Raw genomic sequence first — 17,789 nt, forward strand, 5'->3', positions numbered from 1 at the left:
AGATGGTTCGTTTTTTAAGTCCTTGAGAAGAATTTAGTTGAACCTTAATTCCTTAATCTGCAGACCAAGACCAACAGGCCTAGAGAGAGTTTTCCTTGCAGGGGTGGGAGGAAAAATAGAGGGGGAAAAAATTCCATGTGGCTTTTTTGCTGTTGGAAATATTTTGTGAATCCATTTGTTAATCAACTTTTAAAACTGCAGGCCTCCTATAAAACACAACAGTACAAATTATATTATTTCTTAATGTGATATATTAAGAAATATATTATTTCTTAAATAATTAATTGGAACAAAAAAAGAGCTGCATAGGAAAGTGTGACTGGATCCATATGCATGGCTTTATTTATTTATTTATTTATTTATTTATTTATTTATTTATTTATTTATTTATTTATTTATTTATTTATTTATTTATTTATTTATTTATTTATTTATTTATTTATTTATTTATTTGATGTTGCCGTTGTGATGCTCGTTCACTCCAAGATCTGCAGGGAAATGCAACTGAACAGGATCCCCTGAACCCAGTTGATCTATCACAGTTTATTCTTAAGATCCCTTGGCAACCGAGGGGAAGCAGGGGCTTGCCTTAAGGCACTTATCATTTAAATGTGATATCTGTTGTGAACTTTCATTGAACATTCAAATAAAAGCAAAAATAAACATTGCTCCGCAGGATGCTCCAAAAACGGAGGACACGGTACGTTTCCCAAGAGAATGGCCTCTGTATGCAGATCTCAGGGACCAAGACCGTAAACCCTTAACAACCGGGATCAAGAACACTTCCCCTTAATGTACCGTCCTATTCCAGCTAGCTGGCACAGACTACCATACATCCTATAGGATCGCCACATTCGTTAAATTCATTAAATAAGGCAGAACTTATTACTGGCTTCACAAGCTCTTCCGGTTAATCTTCCATCTGGATTTGTTTCTTCAGAATGCTCATCATATTCTTTTACTACAATTATTTTATCGTTTTTCTGCTTGTCTATATGTACTTACAGTACACGAGAGGCTAAATACTATTTTTAAGATCGGTTTAGTCTATGTTCTCGTGTACAGCCTGCCTGGCTGCCAAGCAATAAACTATTTGATTCAATTAAAAAAAATTAAAACAACAAAAACAAAGCTCCAGAATAGCTGCAGCAAAGACATATTCTTAATTTAATTTAATTGTTAATTTCTTCTTGGCTGCTATTCGTAGAATATGCAGAAGCCTGAATGCTTTATGCTTTCCTTGGTTTTTTTCCCTCTTTTCTCCTCTTTCCCCTTGTTTTTATGTATTGTTTGGCTCTGCATATATTTCTATGGATCATACAACCGCAATAAACTTTATTATTATCATAAAGGGAATTTTTTGCTTTGCTACCGAGCAAGAGAATGGGAGAGGAAAATTTTTTGCCCTCGCCCTCCTCTCCTTTTCTTTCCAAACTGGAAAACAAATTATACAGCCCAGCTGTTCACGTGGAAATAATCAAGGCCACTGCCAACGGCGTCCCTTTTTTAGCCCTGAACTGGGGAAACAGCCAGGCCAACGAGGGTGAAAGGACAAAAGAGAAGGAGTCAGCCGGGAAAGGTGTCCCGTTACCCAGTCATCAGATCTCTGCTTCAGAGGTCGCTTCCTCGTGAATAGCTTGCCACGGCCAAAGAGGGCTTCGCTACTCAACGCTAGTGAATAATGCACGGGTTTTTGCCCATGGTAAACAGATGGCGTGAAAAACGTAATGTGAGCTGAGTCTCCGAGAGAGGAACCAGAGTGTGCCAGGAAAGGGTGAGAGGCGGCAGCGTCCACCACCCCTTTTGCATTAGGCATCCTTCAGTCTTGAGAAATGATGGTAACGTGCTCTGTATGGAGGACTTGGAATAGCGTCTAGTGTGGCTGAGGAGGCCAATTCGAGACTGACCATCCCTTCCACACTGAGGACAAATCCAATCTGTCCCCTGTCCAGCTCCCTGGTTTTGCTGCTTTCGTGACTTCCTCTTTGCCTCGGCCTGCTGGACAAGGGTCTCTTCAAATTGGGAGAGGCTGTTATGCAACCCCTGCCTCCAGGCTCAACACTCAGATGTCAGGGTTTCCCATCTGTGGAGGTCCATTCCTAAGGCCTTCAGATCCCGCTTGCAGATGTTCTTGTATCGCAACTGGGGTCTCCCTCTGGGGCAATTTCCCTTCACTGATTCTCCATACAGGAGATCTTTCGGAATCCGACCATCAGCCATTCTCACGACATGCCCAAGCCAATGTAGACGTTGCTGTTTCAGTAATGTATACATGCTAAAAATTCCAGCTCGTTCTAGGACTACTCTATTTGGAACTTCATCCTGCCAGGTGATACCAAAAATGTGTCAGAGGCAACAGATATGGAACACCTTAAGAAACAGAGAATGGTAGCTGCAACAACCATCTCACATAGGCACAAGTTGGGAGATTCTTTGGGCATTCAAGGTATCTGTCTTGCGCAGGGCAAATACATGAAACGGATGTTCAGAGGCTCGGAGGAGAACACCAGGTGTAGAACATCCCTCTGGGTCACACTGGATTCAAACTTTTTTGAAATATATTACCAGCTGCGAAGACCCAAGCTCCCAATTTTTCACGAGAGGTCTATAAAGTTCCACCCGGGGAACCGAGGGGGCCTGCAGGCGTTAGCTTAGCGAACCTGATAATGCCCACGTTGATCGGTAACCCGAGGATCTGCCTCCTTTCTCCGCTTGTCGCCATTCATTTTTAAAAGAGATCCTTGCGTTAATATTTTATAAAGAGTATTAAAAACAGATCGGTACCAAACATTTGGCAGGCATCGTTTTTTTATACATATATACAAAAGGTAGAGGAGAAAAAAAACACACTTCTTTAGAAAAGGCAGGGCGGGGTAAGATCCATTATTAATGCTGTCCAGAAATGAAATAAAGGTGGTGCCTTAATCATGTATTTCTTAAAGAAACATATAAGAGTTGGACTTGGGACTTGGACGCAATGACTTGGACTCAGGCTTGGGACTTGGTATCAAAGACTTGGATTTGGGGCTTGGACCCAAATCCTTGTCAACTCCCCCCCCCCCCCCAATGTACAGGCGAGGTGACATACAGCTTTCGTTGCCTCTGTTGCTCGGATCAGTGTCTGTTGCCTAAGGGTAGGGCCAGCTCTGATGATCTAGACCACACAGCAAAAGCCTCCAGGGGAGTAAGGTGATCTCAACTTAAGCAGGCCTGGAACAAAACACCCACCCTGAATGATGATGGCACAGGCTTTTGATCCTTCTATGGGAACAGCTGTCAAGGGAGGCCATGTTATTAGACTTCCTTCCATACCACCTGTGGCCCACAGGCTGCCATTTATCAGCAAGAGTCAGATTAACGCTGGATTGCTTTACACTTGCATATTTATAAAATCTCATTATGAAGGTTCTGAAGAGCGCTATCAGGGTGAGATGAAGAGGATTAATGGCACGGCTGTAATATTTACATATTTACATTATTAAAAAGCAGACAATGGAGTGAACAGAGAAGAGTGGACTAGACCTAGTTCCATGACTTCTTTGTCTGGGGAGGCTGAGGAGAGGAGCAAATCACCAATTCTTCTTCTCTCGGTATTCCTTCTTTGCTATAAGATAAGCCCCACCAAGAACCCCTGGAAAGTCTTAAGCCCTATGAGAAAAGCCAGAAAGAGCTGGGCCTGTTTAGACTGGAGAAAAAAAGACGGAGAGCAGATAGGATTGCATTTTACAAAGACTTAAAGGGTCGTCCTACAGAGAAGGGGCAGGATGTGTCTTTGATCATCCCAGAATGCAAGACATGTCATCACCGGCTCAAGTGACAGGCAGCCAGATTTCGGCTGAATCTCCGGAAAAAACGTCTTAACAGTTAGAGCAGTACAACGATGGAATCCATGATCTCCAACGCTGGAAAAAACTAGACATCCCTCTGTCTGATCTGCTCTGATTTGGATCCCTGCCATGAGCAGGGAGTTGGACCCGATAGCCTTATAGACCTCTTCCACCTTCATTATTCTATGATTCTATGTAATTGGGTTGCCAGAATCAATGTGAGGACAGAGCAGGCATCTGGGTTTGTAGACCCAATCTCTGTGTAAAGTGTTGTGTAGTCCTATGAAAGTCTTTTCTCTCTCTGGTGCAAAAGTTATCATTCCCTTTGTGAAATCTGTTGTGTCCTAAGCTGATTCGGTAATCCCAAAAGATAATTAAAACTGCCAGAGTGTAATTAAACTACTTAATTAAATGCCCCGCAGACTGCAGGTTGTAGCGATGCAGCAAAACCATCAGAGGGGTTGCCTCCACCGTTGTTCTGTAGACCTTTTTCAGAATCAAGCTATACCTGTCCTTTGGAAGATACGACGCATGATACAGATGAGCAGCCGTGGGCTAACAAAGTCCTACTTTAGGAGGAGAAAGCTCAGCTCTGCAGAGGTGCAATTCCATGTGGAGTTCACACAGGTTGCATGTAGAGAGGCGATGTCACCACGACACAAAAGCTCTACCGGCTCAGAACGGAAGACTTCCTTCTCCACTCATCTGCCTCTGCTGCAGCCAGATCCAATGCTTTTGGGGAGACCAAGGAGCACGAAAGGAGGAAAACAGCACCCCTATAGGTTTACGTACTTCATAGGCCACCTTTCTGGAACTGGGGGACCCATGGCATCTTACGACACGTTTTTAAAACCAGAAAATGCAATTATAAGCATTAAAACAGAATTACACGCGTCAAATTATTGAAAGACAGTTAAAATTAAGGCCAGAAACTCACTCCATTAAAACACTAACATTAAAAAAAAGAGAGAGAGAGAACCAGCACATGAGCATCTGGTATGAGGAAGCGTTTTCCCAAGTGTAGGGGAAAGGATCTTAAGCCACCTTCCATGCAACCAGGCTGGGGTTGGTCAGGGCAGGCGATGCTGATGTAAGCATCAAGAAATCTTTCCTTCCAACCGGAATAAAAACGGGAGTGAGAGAAATGCACTGACCTTGTCAATAAATCCATACACCCCCAATCACCAATAATGAAGGTTGAGAAGGAAGCAGCCGTGGTAAATGCCTGCCAAATAGGAGACACGGCCCCCACATCTCCTCTGGGCGCAAAGTGGCCGTGACCCTTCTTAATCATATGACTCCTTCCCAAGGCTATCGGCACTTAGAGTCCGCTGGGAAATCGCAGGTCCTGAAGGACCAATAATGGAAGGCTCTGGCTTCTCAAGGTGGGGAGGTCTGGAGGTTCTGGAAATTGTATCATTTCGCCAAATGAAAATTGACATGCTGGCCGTGTACTTCGTGACCTCTTGTAATTATGCTAATGGCCTCGGAGGGGGAGACAGCTGGACTGATCAGTCTATACAGATTTCTCAAAGGAAGGAGCCGAGCGAGATGTGGAGGTTCGGAGCACAGGCCGAGGATCAACACAGATTCCAGTGAGCCCACCTTTAGAAGCATCTCTCTCTGAAAAAGTTACATGTGGAGGGTTATTCCAGTGGCTCCCGAACGGTGCACTGCAGCACCCTGGGGAGCCACCAAACCTAATTTGGGAAGCCGCAGAATCCTCTCATTCTTTGCACAATGGGTCAAGAGAGCTGCAACTCAAAAATGTTCGGGAAGCGCTGGGTTATCCTAGTGGGAGGTTTCACAACTCCACAAATTGTCGATGACTTTGCTTGGTTTGTTAATTGGCCCCCGAGCTTCTTCCGCAAGTTGACTGCGTAGCCCCAGCAGTTTTGAAGGGCTATGTCTCTGAAGGGAAAAATCTGACTGCAATTGAATCGAAGAGAGAAGCAACTCTTCTGAATTTCCCAACTTCTATGTTGGGTCCTTTTTGATGGTGTAAAGCTCTGAAGATCCAGATCCAACAGGCAGCAGGTAAACAGCCAAGCACACGATCTGGTTCAGGGAAGAAACTCATAACGTTGACCCCGTCTGCTCAGTCCCAAATGTGCACGTGGGAACCACGAAAGGAGAGGAGAAAGGACAACAATACTGGCAGTGTTGGAATTCCAAAATGGATCGTGGTGGTGCATAATCGCAGAGGCTAAATCTTTTAAAAGTAGTTTTACTGGTGTCTGTTTCCGATTCACCCCATCCTTTAAGCAAAAAGAATCAATATCCCCCTAGGAGGAAAGTAAAATCTTTCTGGAGAGGTTCGTACACGAGATAAAAGAAGCAATGAAACAAGGTCAACATTTTTAAAGAAAAGTTTTAAAATGATATTCAAAACACAACATATGGAAAAGATAATTAGCAGATACTTGACAGATTTTTTTCCCCATGAGCCTGTGGGGAAGAAATGGGGACGGGAGAAAGGAAAGCCTGAGATAGCATGAGACCTGGACAAGGAATTAGCCAACTGGATGAAAAGTTCCCTAGCCCCTATCTGGCGACTCAACACGTTGTGTTTCCCCCCCCCCCCCCCAATGACTTGGACTTGACTCATATCCGGTGAAATCCAAAGAAACCAAACCAAACCAAACCAAGACAGAAAACATGGCAGCGCCTTAAAGACTAATTATTTTATTTTAATGTGAGCTTTTGTGGACACGTCCCCTTCGTCAGATAGATGGAAGCAGAATGAAATATCAGTGACATATTAACATTCATTGGCTCTTGGGTGTATGGTCCATTGACATGCAGTCATTTGGTTGATGTTGTTTTAGGGCTCGTAAAAATTCCTCCGGACGGGAAAGAAAAGATAGGAGAGGTGTGGAGGGGTGTGTGTTGAAGACTGGGGGTTTTCAAGAGGGAGATAAAAAGAGAATATTAGATATAAAAGTGAGAGAAGATGGAAGAGGAATCCTGTGTGTTAACGTAGGGATTACTGATAAATTTTACCTTTGAGCCTTGCGATGAGAGATGGGCTTGGTAGTCATGAAATAAAATAACAGTGGATAACAGCAGAGGTACTGCATTTTGCTAATGACTTAAGGAACTGAGGCTTACGTTCAATCCATTTATGTGTGTGTCCATCATGCCTATAAATTTTATCTCAGCTGTTTCCCTCTATATTTTTGATTTGTGACTCATGACTCGGAATCCACCCAAACCCTCCTCTTTTTTTTCTGGGGGGAAAAAAAGCTTGTTTTTAATAGGGCCTTGGACTTAGGGCTCAGGATTTGGGACTTGGTACCAAAGGGTCAGACTGGGATTTGAAACTTGGCATTAAAGACTCCGACGTGGGACTCAAGACCCCAAAAGCTGTCAACATCCCTGATAAAAAACCCTCTGATTTTTCCTGTGCATGTGAAAAATCACAGACCTTTGCATCTTCTGAATGCTGAACAAGGTATTCATGGATCAAAAAGAGGAACAGATTAAAACCAAAGGGATGTTGTTTACCTGTTCTAGGTTGTTGTTGTTGGTTGTGTGTATGTATTTGTGTGTGTGTGTGTGTTTTAATGCCTTATTTAGAAGGTTAATAATATTCCGTGTTTTTTTTATCAGCAGCTCCGGCCATATGCCTGGTCTCGAAGCCCACACAGATGTTTCAGAAGCCTGTAATCCTAAGGGACTTAGTGTTAAGGAAAAATGGGTTACATAAAGAACGCCTGATCTTCTTAAGGAACCAAGCATGCTCAAGGCATATTGTCCATCAAACAACCCTAAACAATGGACAGAGAGATGCCCAGGCCACTTAGCAGATGTCTCCGTTTCAAGAGGCTATTTATTTTTCAAATTATTATTTTTTAAAATATTCAGAAAGGTTTCAGAAAATAAATTATAACCGTCAGGGTGTGATAACCGAGCCCCCCGGGTTAAATCCAGCTTTTCTGGGGACCAAATCCTCAGCTCTCCCAAAGATACTATTTTCCAAGATATCTCCTCTCCTTTTCTCAAGGCTAAACAGACCAGTTCTTTCCATCTTTCCTCCTTATAGGGCTTGGTTTCCAGCTCACTGATAGTCCTTCTTGCCATCCTCTGAACTTGCTCCAGTTCACTAGCATCTTTCTTTAAAGTGTGACGTCCAGAACTGGACACAGGACGCTAGATTAGGCCTCACTAGCGCCACACAGAGGGGGACTAGTACCTTGGAGGATGTGGAGACCATACTTCTGTTAATGCAGCCTAAAATCACATTGGCCTTTTTTGCAGCCATGCTGCACTGTGGGCTCCTATTCAGCTGGTGATCTACTACCATTCCAAAATCCTTCTTGCTCGTAGTATTACTGAGCCAAGCGTCACCCATCTCATACAATAAGGAAGTGGCAGGAAGTGCTAGAGCCATCTTCTGCCTTCCAAAGTAAATACCAAATGAATAAATATTAAGCTCTCCATTTCTTGACTACGGGGATCGCGTGAATTACCCCTCAGCATCACATCATCCCAGTAGGGAGAGGAGGGGGAGGCTTGTTGCTGAATATTAAGAGAGTAGCAGCTCTTGTGGCTTTAATTAAAAACTTTAATTAAAAGCCTTCAGAGTTTTATTAGACCTGGTAATTGATTTAATTTACTGCCGGAGTTCTGTCAGATGAAAAACTCTTTCTCATTTAGCTTATGGGGTGGCCTTCCCGATGCTGGCGGCTGCTAGGAGAGGCTAATGTCACAGTCCCAGAATGCGGTGTCGTGAGCACACAGACAACAGGAAGCAAAAAGACTGGGGCAGACGAGGCTAGATGTCCTGGAACCTCGCAAAGACCAACCAATGTGTGAGGGCGCAGGCCCTGCTTTCCCACAGCTACGCCTTCCAATTGTTCTAGGCTACACATCTGGATGATGTTTAACTATACAGTATTCCCAGTGTGGGGCAATGGAGAGAGCAACGGACTAGGATGCTGGAGATCTGGGTTCGAATTCCCACTCGGCCATGGAAACTCCCCAGGGGAGTGGAACTGTTCAAACCACTCCTTAAATATCTCACTTACCTTGAAAGTCCTCTTAGGGTCCATACAAGCCAGTTGCAGCTTGAACACACACACGGTAGGACTCCTGTGTATGTTTTGTCACACACACACACACACACACACAAACTACTACTACTACTACAGGGAGATCCTGCAGTCAGAAAATGGGTTGACCTGATGCTTTTCTCTTCCCTTTAATTTAAATCAGTATATGGACGTATCAAAGACAAGTACATTATAAGAAAAAATAAAACCCAAGTGAAACTTTGTGCTTGTTAGAAAACAACATCCAGGTTGCTTTGGGTGCAAATCCTGCTGCTTTGCATAAGACGTTGCAACTTGAGTAGGCCCATTAGGTCAGTGCCATTTTGGTGAGTCCATTCCGCCACATCTTCCATTGATCCAAAAGGCCTATTTGCAGGTAACTCGGTGTAGTGCAAGGGGTAAATGGACTAGGGCTCAAGAGGGCTGAGTTCAAATCCCCACTCAGCCACAGAAACCCATTGGGTGTGTGGGCCTGGTAAACCATGTAAATATCTCTTGTCTTGAAAGCCATCCGTCAGTTCTGACTTGAGAGCAGAGAACAATTCCACAGGTGAAACACGGTTTCATTCTTTAAGTGCGCTTTCCCCCTTTAATTAAGTCTTTCTGTTCAAATACTTATGGGCTGTTCGGACACGGGAAAGTTTGATTAAATGGAGAAAAATCAAATAACTTGCATGAAATCCAGATTGTGCTCAATTTGTGGAATGGGTGAAGGGTGCCCCCCAATGGCCGATTCTGAGAACGACATCTGACCAAGAATGTCTTTTAAATTTAAATACTGTAAGCTGTTCACCTGGAGGATTTCCGCTTTTAGAACCACATGGAGAAAAAAAGCCACAACAACAGTCAAGAGGGAGGCAGCTGTGTGATCCTTGTACACAATCCCAAGACGTCTGATAGCTTTACTGGACCACAAATGAATACAGAAACCCTGCTTGTGGCTCCGTAGGCTTCAAGGAAGTTTCAGCATGGGGGGGGGGGGTTTACAGATCAGAGGTGTGCTTTCAGACTTCACGTCTGGTGGTGTGGATTAAAATGTCTCCAGAGGATTGTCACTGATTAAGCACCTCTCTGTCCCCTAGATCGGGATTGCGTACAAGGTCAACCCGCCTTTTCTGGGAGCATGCAGGCGTCAGACACTGCTACTGTATTTAGGATGCTCTCAAAGTGCCAATGTGTTGAAATACTCCTAGGTTTGCATTGTGCTTAGCATGTTTGGGATTGATTTTAAAATATCCACCTGAGCACACTTTTTTTTTTGAGGGCAAAGCGAGGTCTTTTAAAACAGCCACAAAGGAGGCTGCTTATTTCAAAACTGAACTGTGAACACGATTTATTTTGTTTGGGCGGTTTGTGGTTTTCAGAATCTTAGAATGGCAGAGCTGGAAAAGGGGGCCCTATGGGATCATCCAGTCCAGCCCCTGTCAAAGGAGGCACAAACAGGAATCGAACTCCCAACCTCTGGCTCCACTGAGCTACCCAGGAATTCTGGCAAATATGCCTGTGTGGAGGAAATTATGTCTTTGGGTCTTGTCAGCTATTGGATGCCAGCCAACCCTTTCCCCTCCTGTCTGTTTCTGAGTGCTGTCACGGCCTCACCGGTGGTTTATCTTCTTGCACCTTGCTGATCTATCGCTATGCCACTTTGAAATACGTTTTTTAAAAAATGTGTCAGTCGAGATCTCAGCTTCCATCAGAAGAAGGGTGGAGAAGAAGGCAGGGAAACAAGTGAGTGGCCCGCAAGGCTTGGAACCAAATTTGTTGTGGATACAGAGGTCCCACTCTATGTGCAGGTGATGTGATGGTGATATAAATGTAAGAAATACCGTATTTTTCACTCCATAAGACGCACCTTTCCATAAGACGCACAATTTTTTTACGAGAAGAAAACAGGAAAATATAATCTGTTTTCTTCGCTCCATAAGATGCACAGACTTTCCACTGCCCTGTTTTGTGGGGGAAAAGTGCGTCTTATGGTGCAAAAAATACAGCAAATAGAAAAACAAACAAAGGATTTCGCTATGGCAAACGCCGACCCAGACTCTGTAGCAGGCTTCCTAAGCAGAACAATTTTGAATATTCCAGCCAGCCAGCTAGTTTAAAAGAACTTTTTAAATCTAAACCTTGCACACGTGGCTTGCTACTTACCCACATACGGACACAAAATGTTTTCTTCTTTTGTTCCCCATCATCCTCCACTGCGGCCTTGTAGTTCAGAAACCTGTCGTAACTCATCCTTCCTGGGGATTCGAGTTATTTTGCTGTTGATTAAATTAGTAAATGCAATCAGTATCTGAAGTGATTTAATTGAGAGAATTTATCTGGGCCTGACAATTTTATGTCTGTTTGATTAAATATGATACCATGGGTTTTTTGATTCTGCATAATTTAACTTTAAATTCTACACCGAAGGGGGAAGACACATCAAACATTAGTGACCAAAATAAACTCTTTTAAGATATGCATGTAATTATAATTTATTTCAAAAACCACATCTTTGGCTGAGCAACACCCCAGTTCTAATCCAAAAGTGACAAGTATGTAGAAAGCAATATTTGGAGCAGTTCATCCAGTGCCATAAATCTCCAGAGATGAATGCAATTTATTAAAAGTTTTGAAAGAAGTATAAGTTACTATTTATTTGGCTACAAGTGACAAATATATGTTTGTGTTTTCTTCCCCAGGAGACCATTAAACACTCTTTCCTTCTTCAATGGCTTCGCTTTGTCCTAACAGGCCGCACTTGCTGCTGTGATATGTTTTGCCACAAATATTCTGCCCTGTCAACAGTAACACTCGTCAATCATATGAATTGTATCATTAGTGAAATTAGTACTCTGCCAAGGCCAAGATAAAATGGAGGGTACGTAAAAGCAGCCTACATCAAGTGTAGCAAAAGGCTAGCAAATGTGTTTATCTCAGTACAGTATTTACTTTCTTTTCCAAAAGACTCACAAGTTCGTATCACATTCTGTATCACTGGAACTTACAATTATTTTATCCAGAAAGGGTGTGTAAGACGCCTAACGTTCTGCTAATGCACGAAAAATGCTTCTAAATAACTAGTTTTCTTAATTACAGAATTCACTTATTTTATAAATAAGTGAAATGCATACATCTATTATGTAATGACGATACATTTCCATTAGCCTGCCGTGAATGATCTGTTGCATTTGGATGCATGGTGAGAAAGTTTTATTGCTACAGAGACCTAACTGTCTATCTGTTTGTGGGTCCGCTGTGGCATTGTGGGGGAGCCACGGCCAGTGGCCACGAAGCCAAGGGAGCATCAAAATGCTGTAAAAGGGTGGCGTCTATGCATGCACATTCTGCCGGCGTCGCTAATCGCTTTGGAGTAGAGCTAACTTTAAACTCCAACTAAAAACATGGTTCTTCACTCAGGCCTTCCCTCCAGTCAACTCTTGATTTTCTTATTATTTTTCTTCTTATTTTTTCTATTTATAGTTGTTTTTGTATTATTTCTGCCCTTGCTGTGTTTATTGTTTAAATTTTATGTTGGAAGCCGCCTAGAATGGTCCATTGGTCCAGATAGCCGGGGTACAAATCAAATAAATAATAATAATAATTTTCTCTCAAAGCCAGAATTTTTTTTTTATTTTATGTTATTCTTTCTCACCTATTCATTTCATTGTCTTTTAACCCCATTTATTTTATTTAACCCTATTTATTTTATTGCCTCTAACCCTATTTTAATGATTTTTTTAACCTATTTATCTTATTGTGGCTAACCTATTTTACCTTACCGTTTGAAACCCCCTTTTTTAATGTTATTCTTTCCCACCTACCGAGGTTTAACCTATTTTATCGCCTTCCACACCTTTCTTTCACCCTATTTCTTCTCTCCCCTTTTAACCTATTTATCTTACTGCTTTAAACCTCTTTACTTTCAACTTTGTCCCCCCTCCCCCTATTTATTATCGTTTCTGAACCTCTGTGTGTGATTTCTGTTTTTAACCTATATTTTCTTGACAGGGAAAAACCTCCCCCCCTCCCCTCCCTCCCCTGAGGGATTCTGGGAAATGCAGTCCCCCCCCTCAAGAAGAAGCTCCCACAGGCTCGAAACCACGAGGGACTTATTGGGTGGTGTGTGTGGAAAAAAAAACCCTGAGGAAGGCAGGATATTACACATCCTCCCCCCTCAGGCCAGAGAAAAGAGACACGCACTTCCAGCCCTATTGATCTGCCCAAGAAACGGGACAAGGCCGAAGCCAGGCGGGAAGGAGGCCAGGCCCCCGTTGCTAAGCGACGGCTTCCCGGCTCCTTCTCTCCCCGCCTCCTCCCCTCTCCGGGCGAGTGGGGCGCGCGGTGATGACGCCACGAGGCCGCGCCCGCCCGTAGCCAGGAGCAGAGACGGCGAGGCGACTCCAGAGACCCTCCCGCCTGAGGCCATGGCCAGCGCTGGCCGCCGGGTGAGGTTTTCCTCGGCCGGGAGAGGGGGGGCGGCGGCTTGGGTTGTGTGTGTGTGTGTGTGGTTGTGTGTGTGTGTGTGTGTGTGTGTGGTTGTGGGGGGGGTTGTGTGTGTGTGTGTGTGGTTTTGTGTGTGTGTGTGTGTGGTTGTGTGTGTGTGTGTGTGTGTGTGGTTGTGTGTGTGGTTTTGTGTGTGTGTGTGTGGTTGTGTGTGCTTATGACAGCCAGCAGCGAACCGAGGAGGTTTCTCTCCCCCCCCATATTTCCTTGGCCTGGGTCGGCTGCCCTTTATAAGCCTCTCGTGGGCTTTCCTGGCCGGGGGGGGGGGGCAGGAGATACACACACACACAGACACACACACACACACAACCCAAGGGTTGGTTGCTGAGCTCTCCTCCCTCTAAGGAGCCAGGTGTGTGTCTGTGCGTGGTTTGGGGGGGTTTCGAACCCCCCCTCCTGGGCTGGGCTGGTCCCCCGTAGGGTCCCTTCTAGCCCTGCAGTCCTGAAAGGATGAGGATGATGGTCACACCTGCAGACTATGGTTCAGAGGTTGAGGTCTCTGGAGGTGGAGGTTTAGAGTTCGAATCCTCCTTGGCGGGGCGGGGGGGCTGGACCGGACCCGTCCACAGGGCCCCTTCCTTAGGCTCTGCGGTCCTAAGATGTTTATTACTCTTCAGGTTTTATACGCCGCCCCACGAGCGCGTGCCCTCCTCTGGGCGGTCTGCAGGAGGTCAAAAACATTATTATAGGCGTCGAAATGAGCAATGAACAAGTTTGGGACTCAATCCACCATCTCGTTCTTATTGATTTTGCGTTGCCTTTCTTTTCAGTTCAGTTGATTGGTGTGTTTATTGGTTTTCTTACGTGGTGATGATGTTGACGCGGTTCCTACTTAACGTGTGTTACGGAACCCACCGCCTCAGTAGCCAGACGTTGCCATTCCAGGCAATACCGGAGTTGAAAGGGGGGGCAAAAAGGCAGACCCCCCCCCAGTATGAGAGGGAGACCCTTCCCTCGAGGAAGCCAGGGGGCTGGCGTTTGCAAGAGCCCTGTGGGCCTGTGGCGGGCAGGAAACAAATGGCTGAATCCTGGAAACGTTTACCACCCTGTAAGTAACGGTGGGCCAAGGCCAGAAGTCTAGAGCACTGGTTCCTAACCTTTGTTAGATGTTTTTGGACTGCAACTCCCAGAAGCCTTCACCATCAGCTCTGCTGGCTGGGGTTTCTGGGAGTTGCAGTTCAAAACCACCTGAGTAACAAAGGTTAAGAACCACTGAGTCTCCGTCTGCCTTGCAGAGGGTTCCAGATTCTTTTCTTCTTCTTCAAATGACTCCTCTTCTCTTCCTTCCCGCAGACCACGTCCACCTCGGCCTCCTGTGTCCGCGCTCCTGGATCGCCCGTATCCCGCTTTCTCTCCATGGATGCTGCCCGGTCCACGCCATGCGACCCCGCCTCTCTGACTCCGTGAAAGCAGGGGCGCCTGATGCCTGTTATCCCCATCCCACGCCGGGTCCGTTCTTTCCACGGCCCCCACACCACCTGCCTGCACTCGGCGTGCGGACCCGTACGGACCACGCACCTGGTGCGCACCAAATACAACAACTTCGACATCTACCTGAAGTCCCGCTGGATGTACGGCTTCATCCGGTTCTTGCTGTACTTCAGCTGCAGCCTTTTTACCTCCATCCTGTGGGTGGCGCTCTCGGCCTTGTTCTGCCTCCAGTACTTCAGCATCCGCGTCTTCCTGCGCTTCCAGTACAAACTCTCCATCATCCTCCTCTTGCTGGGGCGAAGGCGGGTGGACTTTAGCCTCATGAACGAACTCCTCATCTACGGCATCCACGTCACCATGCTGCTGGTGGGCGGGTTCGGCTGGTGCTTCATGGTCTTTGTGGATATGTAAATAAAAAACAGCTGCATGCTGAGCAAGGAGGCGTGGTTGGCTCTGACCGGTGCATGGTGCATAGGTGTGAACATCTGGATGGGTGGGTTTTGTTAGCACGCACAAGAGGGTACCCTGCCGACCCTCCCTATCCGTGGGAGATTGGTTCCAAGCCCCGTTCTCCGTGGATACTGGAAACCACGGATAATCGCAAACGTTAGACCGCATGGGACGGGATTTGGGTGTGCTTTAGCTTTGAGAGGTCACGTAATCGCCCTGTTCAGAGATCGAGAGCTGCCGTGGGGAAAATGGGAGCAGGCTTGGATTCCTCCCCTACTCCAGGGGGTAAGACACGAATCAGGGGACTCATTTTGGAGAAGACCCAGATTAAGCACTTTCTAGCTATAAGAGCTGTCCAACAGGGGCCTGAATGGCTGTAGAACAGAGTGGATTGCCGACGTTTTTAAAGAGAAATGAGATGACTATCGGTCAGAAATGCTTTACCTTTGAATTCCTGCCTCGACAAGGGTTGAATTAGTTCAGTGGTTCTCCACCTGGGGGGGGGGTCTTCAAACTGCCAGAAACCCCAGCCAGCACAGTTGGGGGTGAAGGCATCTGGGAGTTGTAGTCCACGAACATCTATGGACCCAAGTTTGGGAACCAACTGGACTAAGTGACGCCGGAGGGCGCTTCCAATCGTATACAATCTTCTGGTGCCATTTGCGTGTGTATGTGTGTGCACGCTTATCCGGCATAGGTTTTGTGCTTGGTATTCCGAGTTGTATATTTGTGACAGCGACTAAAGGGCCTTCCTCCCTTAGTGTATGTCATAATTATGGAACATTGGGCGCGTCTAGCGAGGTGGCTAGATCTAAAATGGAGAAGGGCTGCCTACTATGATTCTGTTGGGCACGCGCTCTCTCTCTCTGCACCACCCTTGAAAGGTTCGTTTAACGCCCCTACCTAGAAGAAGCCTTTCGCCTGTATTTGTGAGTGCAAGATCTGGTGCAGGCTTGTGGATAAAAAAAAACAAACCGTGCATCGACCTATATTTCAGCGTATTTCCCCGCAAACCTTATCTAAGGGGCCAAAGGGCGGCCATCAAGGTGCAAAGCCAGCCCTTCAGAAATAGGGACTCTGGCGAATGGGATGAGGGGAAAGAAACGAACTCGGACGAACCGTCGTTCCTGCCCATCTCTGTTCTTGAGAAAAACAGCAGGCAGATGGGTCGAAGCTGGGAGATGCTGGGCTTCCGGAAGACTTCCAAGTCACGATGGAATGAACTTTCCAAAAAAGGAGACGGGCGGATTTGCTTCTTCCAGCCACTAAGGCGACTTGCCGTCCTCTTCTAGGAAAGCCGCCTGAGGGCCCTTTTGCAACCCTTCTGCTTCCCCCACCCCAGCCCGCCCCATGGAGAGGGGGGGACCTTCTCAGTCCCAATCCGGGCTTCTTGACACTTCTGCCCTGATGTGTTTTTTGGGCAAACACTGACCATGGCCCGTCCTGGGCAGCACACAATCAGTGAGACCGAGGATGGTGGGGGGTCTGGCACCACGACAGAATCTATCTATCTATCTATCTATCTATCTATCTATCTATCTATCTATCTATCTATCTATCTATCTATCTATCTATCTATCTATCTATCTATCTATCTATCTATCTATCTATCTATCTATCTATCTATCTATCTATCTATCTATCTATCTATCTATCTATCTATCTATCTATCATCTAATCAAGTATTGCAAACACAAACTTTATATTTTTTTTAAAAAAGCTTTGTTCCTTCAAGTAACAAAACCACAAAATTCGATGCTCCAGTTTATACACCCGGAGTTCTTTCCTGCAGCTTGTAATAGGTAATACATTTAATTTTTAAAACATTGCATTTTTAACAGCCTTGACATTGTATTTCGAATATAGAAGGGCCGGGGTAGCTGCAGGGCATCGGTTCCAAGCCCCCACCCTCTGCAGATCCATTTTTGAGCCCAGAAAGGCAAAAAGCATTCAGCAAAGATCCGGGAGTTTTTTTTCCCCCTTAAATTATCTCCGGCCTTTTTGTTTTCTATCTTCCCCGTTTTAATTTCATTTATCCTATTTTTTTTGGTCCTCCCGCCCGTCCATCACTCCTCTCACCCCGCCTTTGTTGCTATGAAATAGCGCTAGACGAGTCATAGGGATGCTTTTGAGAATATTTCCTGTCATCCCATCCATCAGATCCATATTTACCGTTCTTCATTAAACCGGAGTGCACGTTTTACCCTGTCTCTCTCCTCTGAATATTAATGCTAATCTCGGCTGAAATACTGTGTGAATATTCATGAAAGCAGGTGGGGGAAAAGAAGAAGAAGAATCAGCTCCTGTACCAAAAAAGACGTCCTCTTGAGCTGTAATCAAGCGCGCTTTAGGAGAGAGGTGGGAAAAAAGCCACATGCCTTGCAATATTAAAAAGATATTGCTCGCTTTGGGGTAGTTTGTGAGAAAGTATGTGTGTTGTGTTGGCTGTTTTGCCTACACGGGGTGGCACTGAGGTTAACATTTTGGCCTTTTGAAGGGTTCTAACGAGCAAGAGACAAGTCTGCGGGGAAGTTTTTCT

The 17,789-nt window shown here is 45.3% G+C and overlaps 1 protein-coding gene across 1 annotated transcript; it reads left to right on the forward strand.

Annotated features, from left to right (window-relative positions):
* Positions 1-13,169: 13,169 nt before the first annotated feature.
* On the forward strand, positions 13,170-15,237 carry TMEM250 (transmembrane protein 250). Its single transcript, XM_020794927.3, has 2 exons — positions 13,170-13,311; positions 14,663-15,237. Exon 2 carries the CDS (start codon positions 14,792-14,794, stop codon positions 15,209-15,211), a length of 420 nt encoding a protein of 139 aa, XP_020650586.1. The 5' UTR covers positions 13,170-13,311; positions 14,663-14,791; the 3' UTR covers positions 15,212-15,237.
* Positions 15,238-17,789: the final 2,552 nt, after the last annotated feature.

The sequence above is a fragment of the Pogona vitticeps genome, chromosome ZW-PAR (assembly GCF_051106095.1).
Source record: "Pogona vitticeps strain Pit_001003342236 chromosome ZW-PAR, PviZW2.1, whole genome shotgun sequence".
NCBI lineage: Eukaryota > Metazoa > Chordata > Lepidosauria > Squamata > Agamidae > Pogona > Pogona vitticeps.

What these genes read in the sequence shown, in the direction of transcription:
- TMEM250 (XM_020794927.3), top strand. Translation starts at nt 14,792, where the DNA reads ATGCCTGTTATCCCCATCCCACGCCGGGTCCGTTCTTTCCACGGCCCC.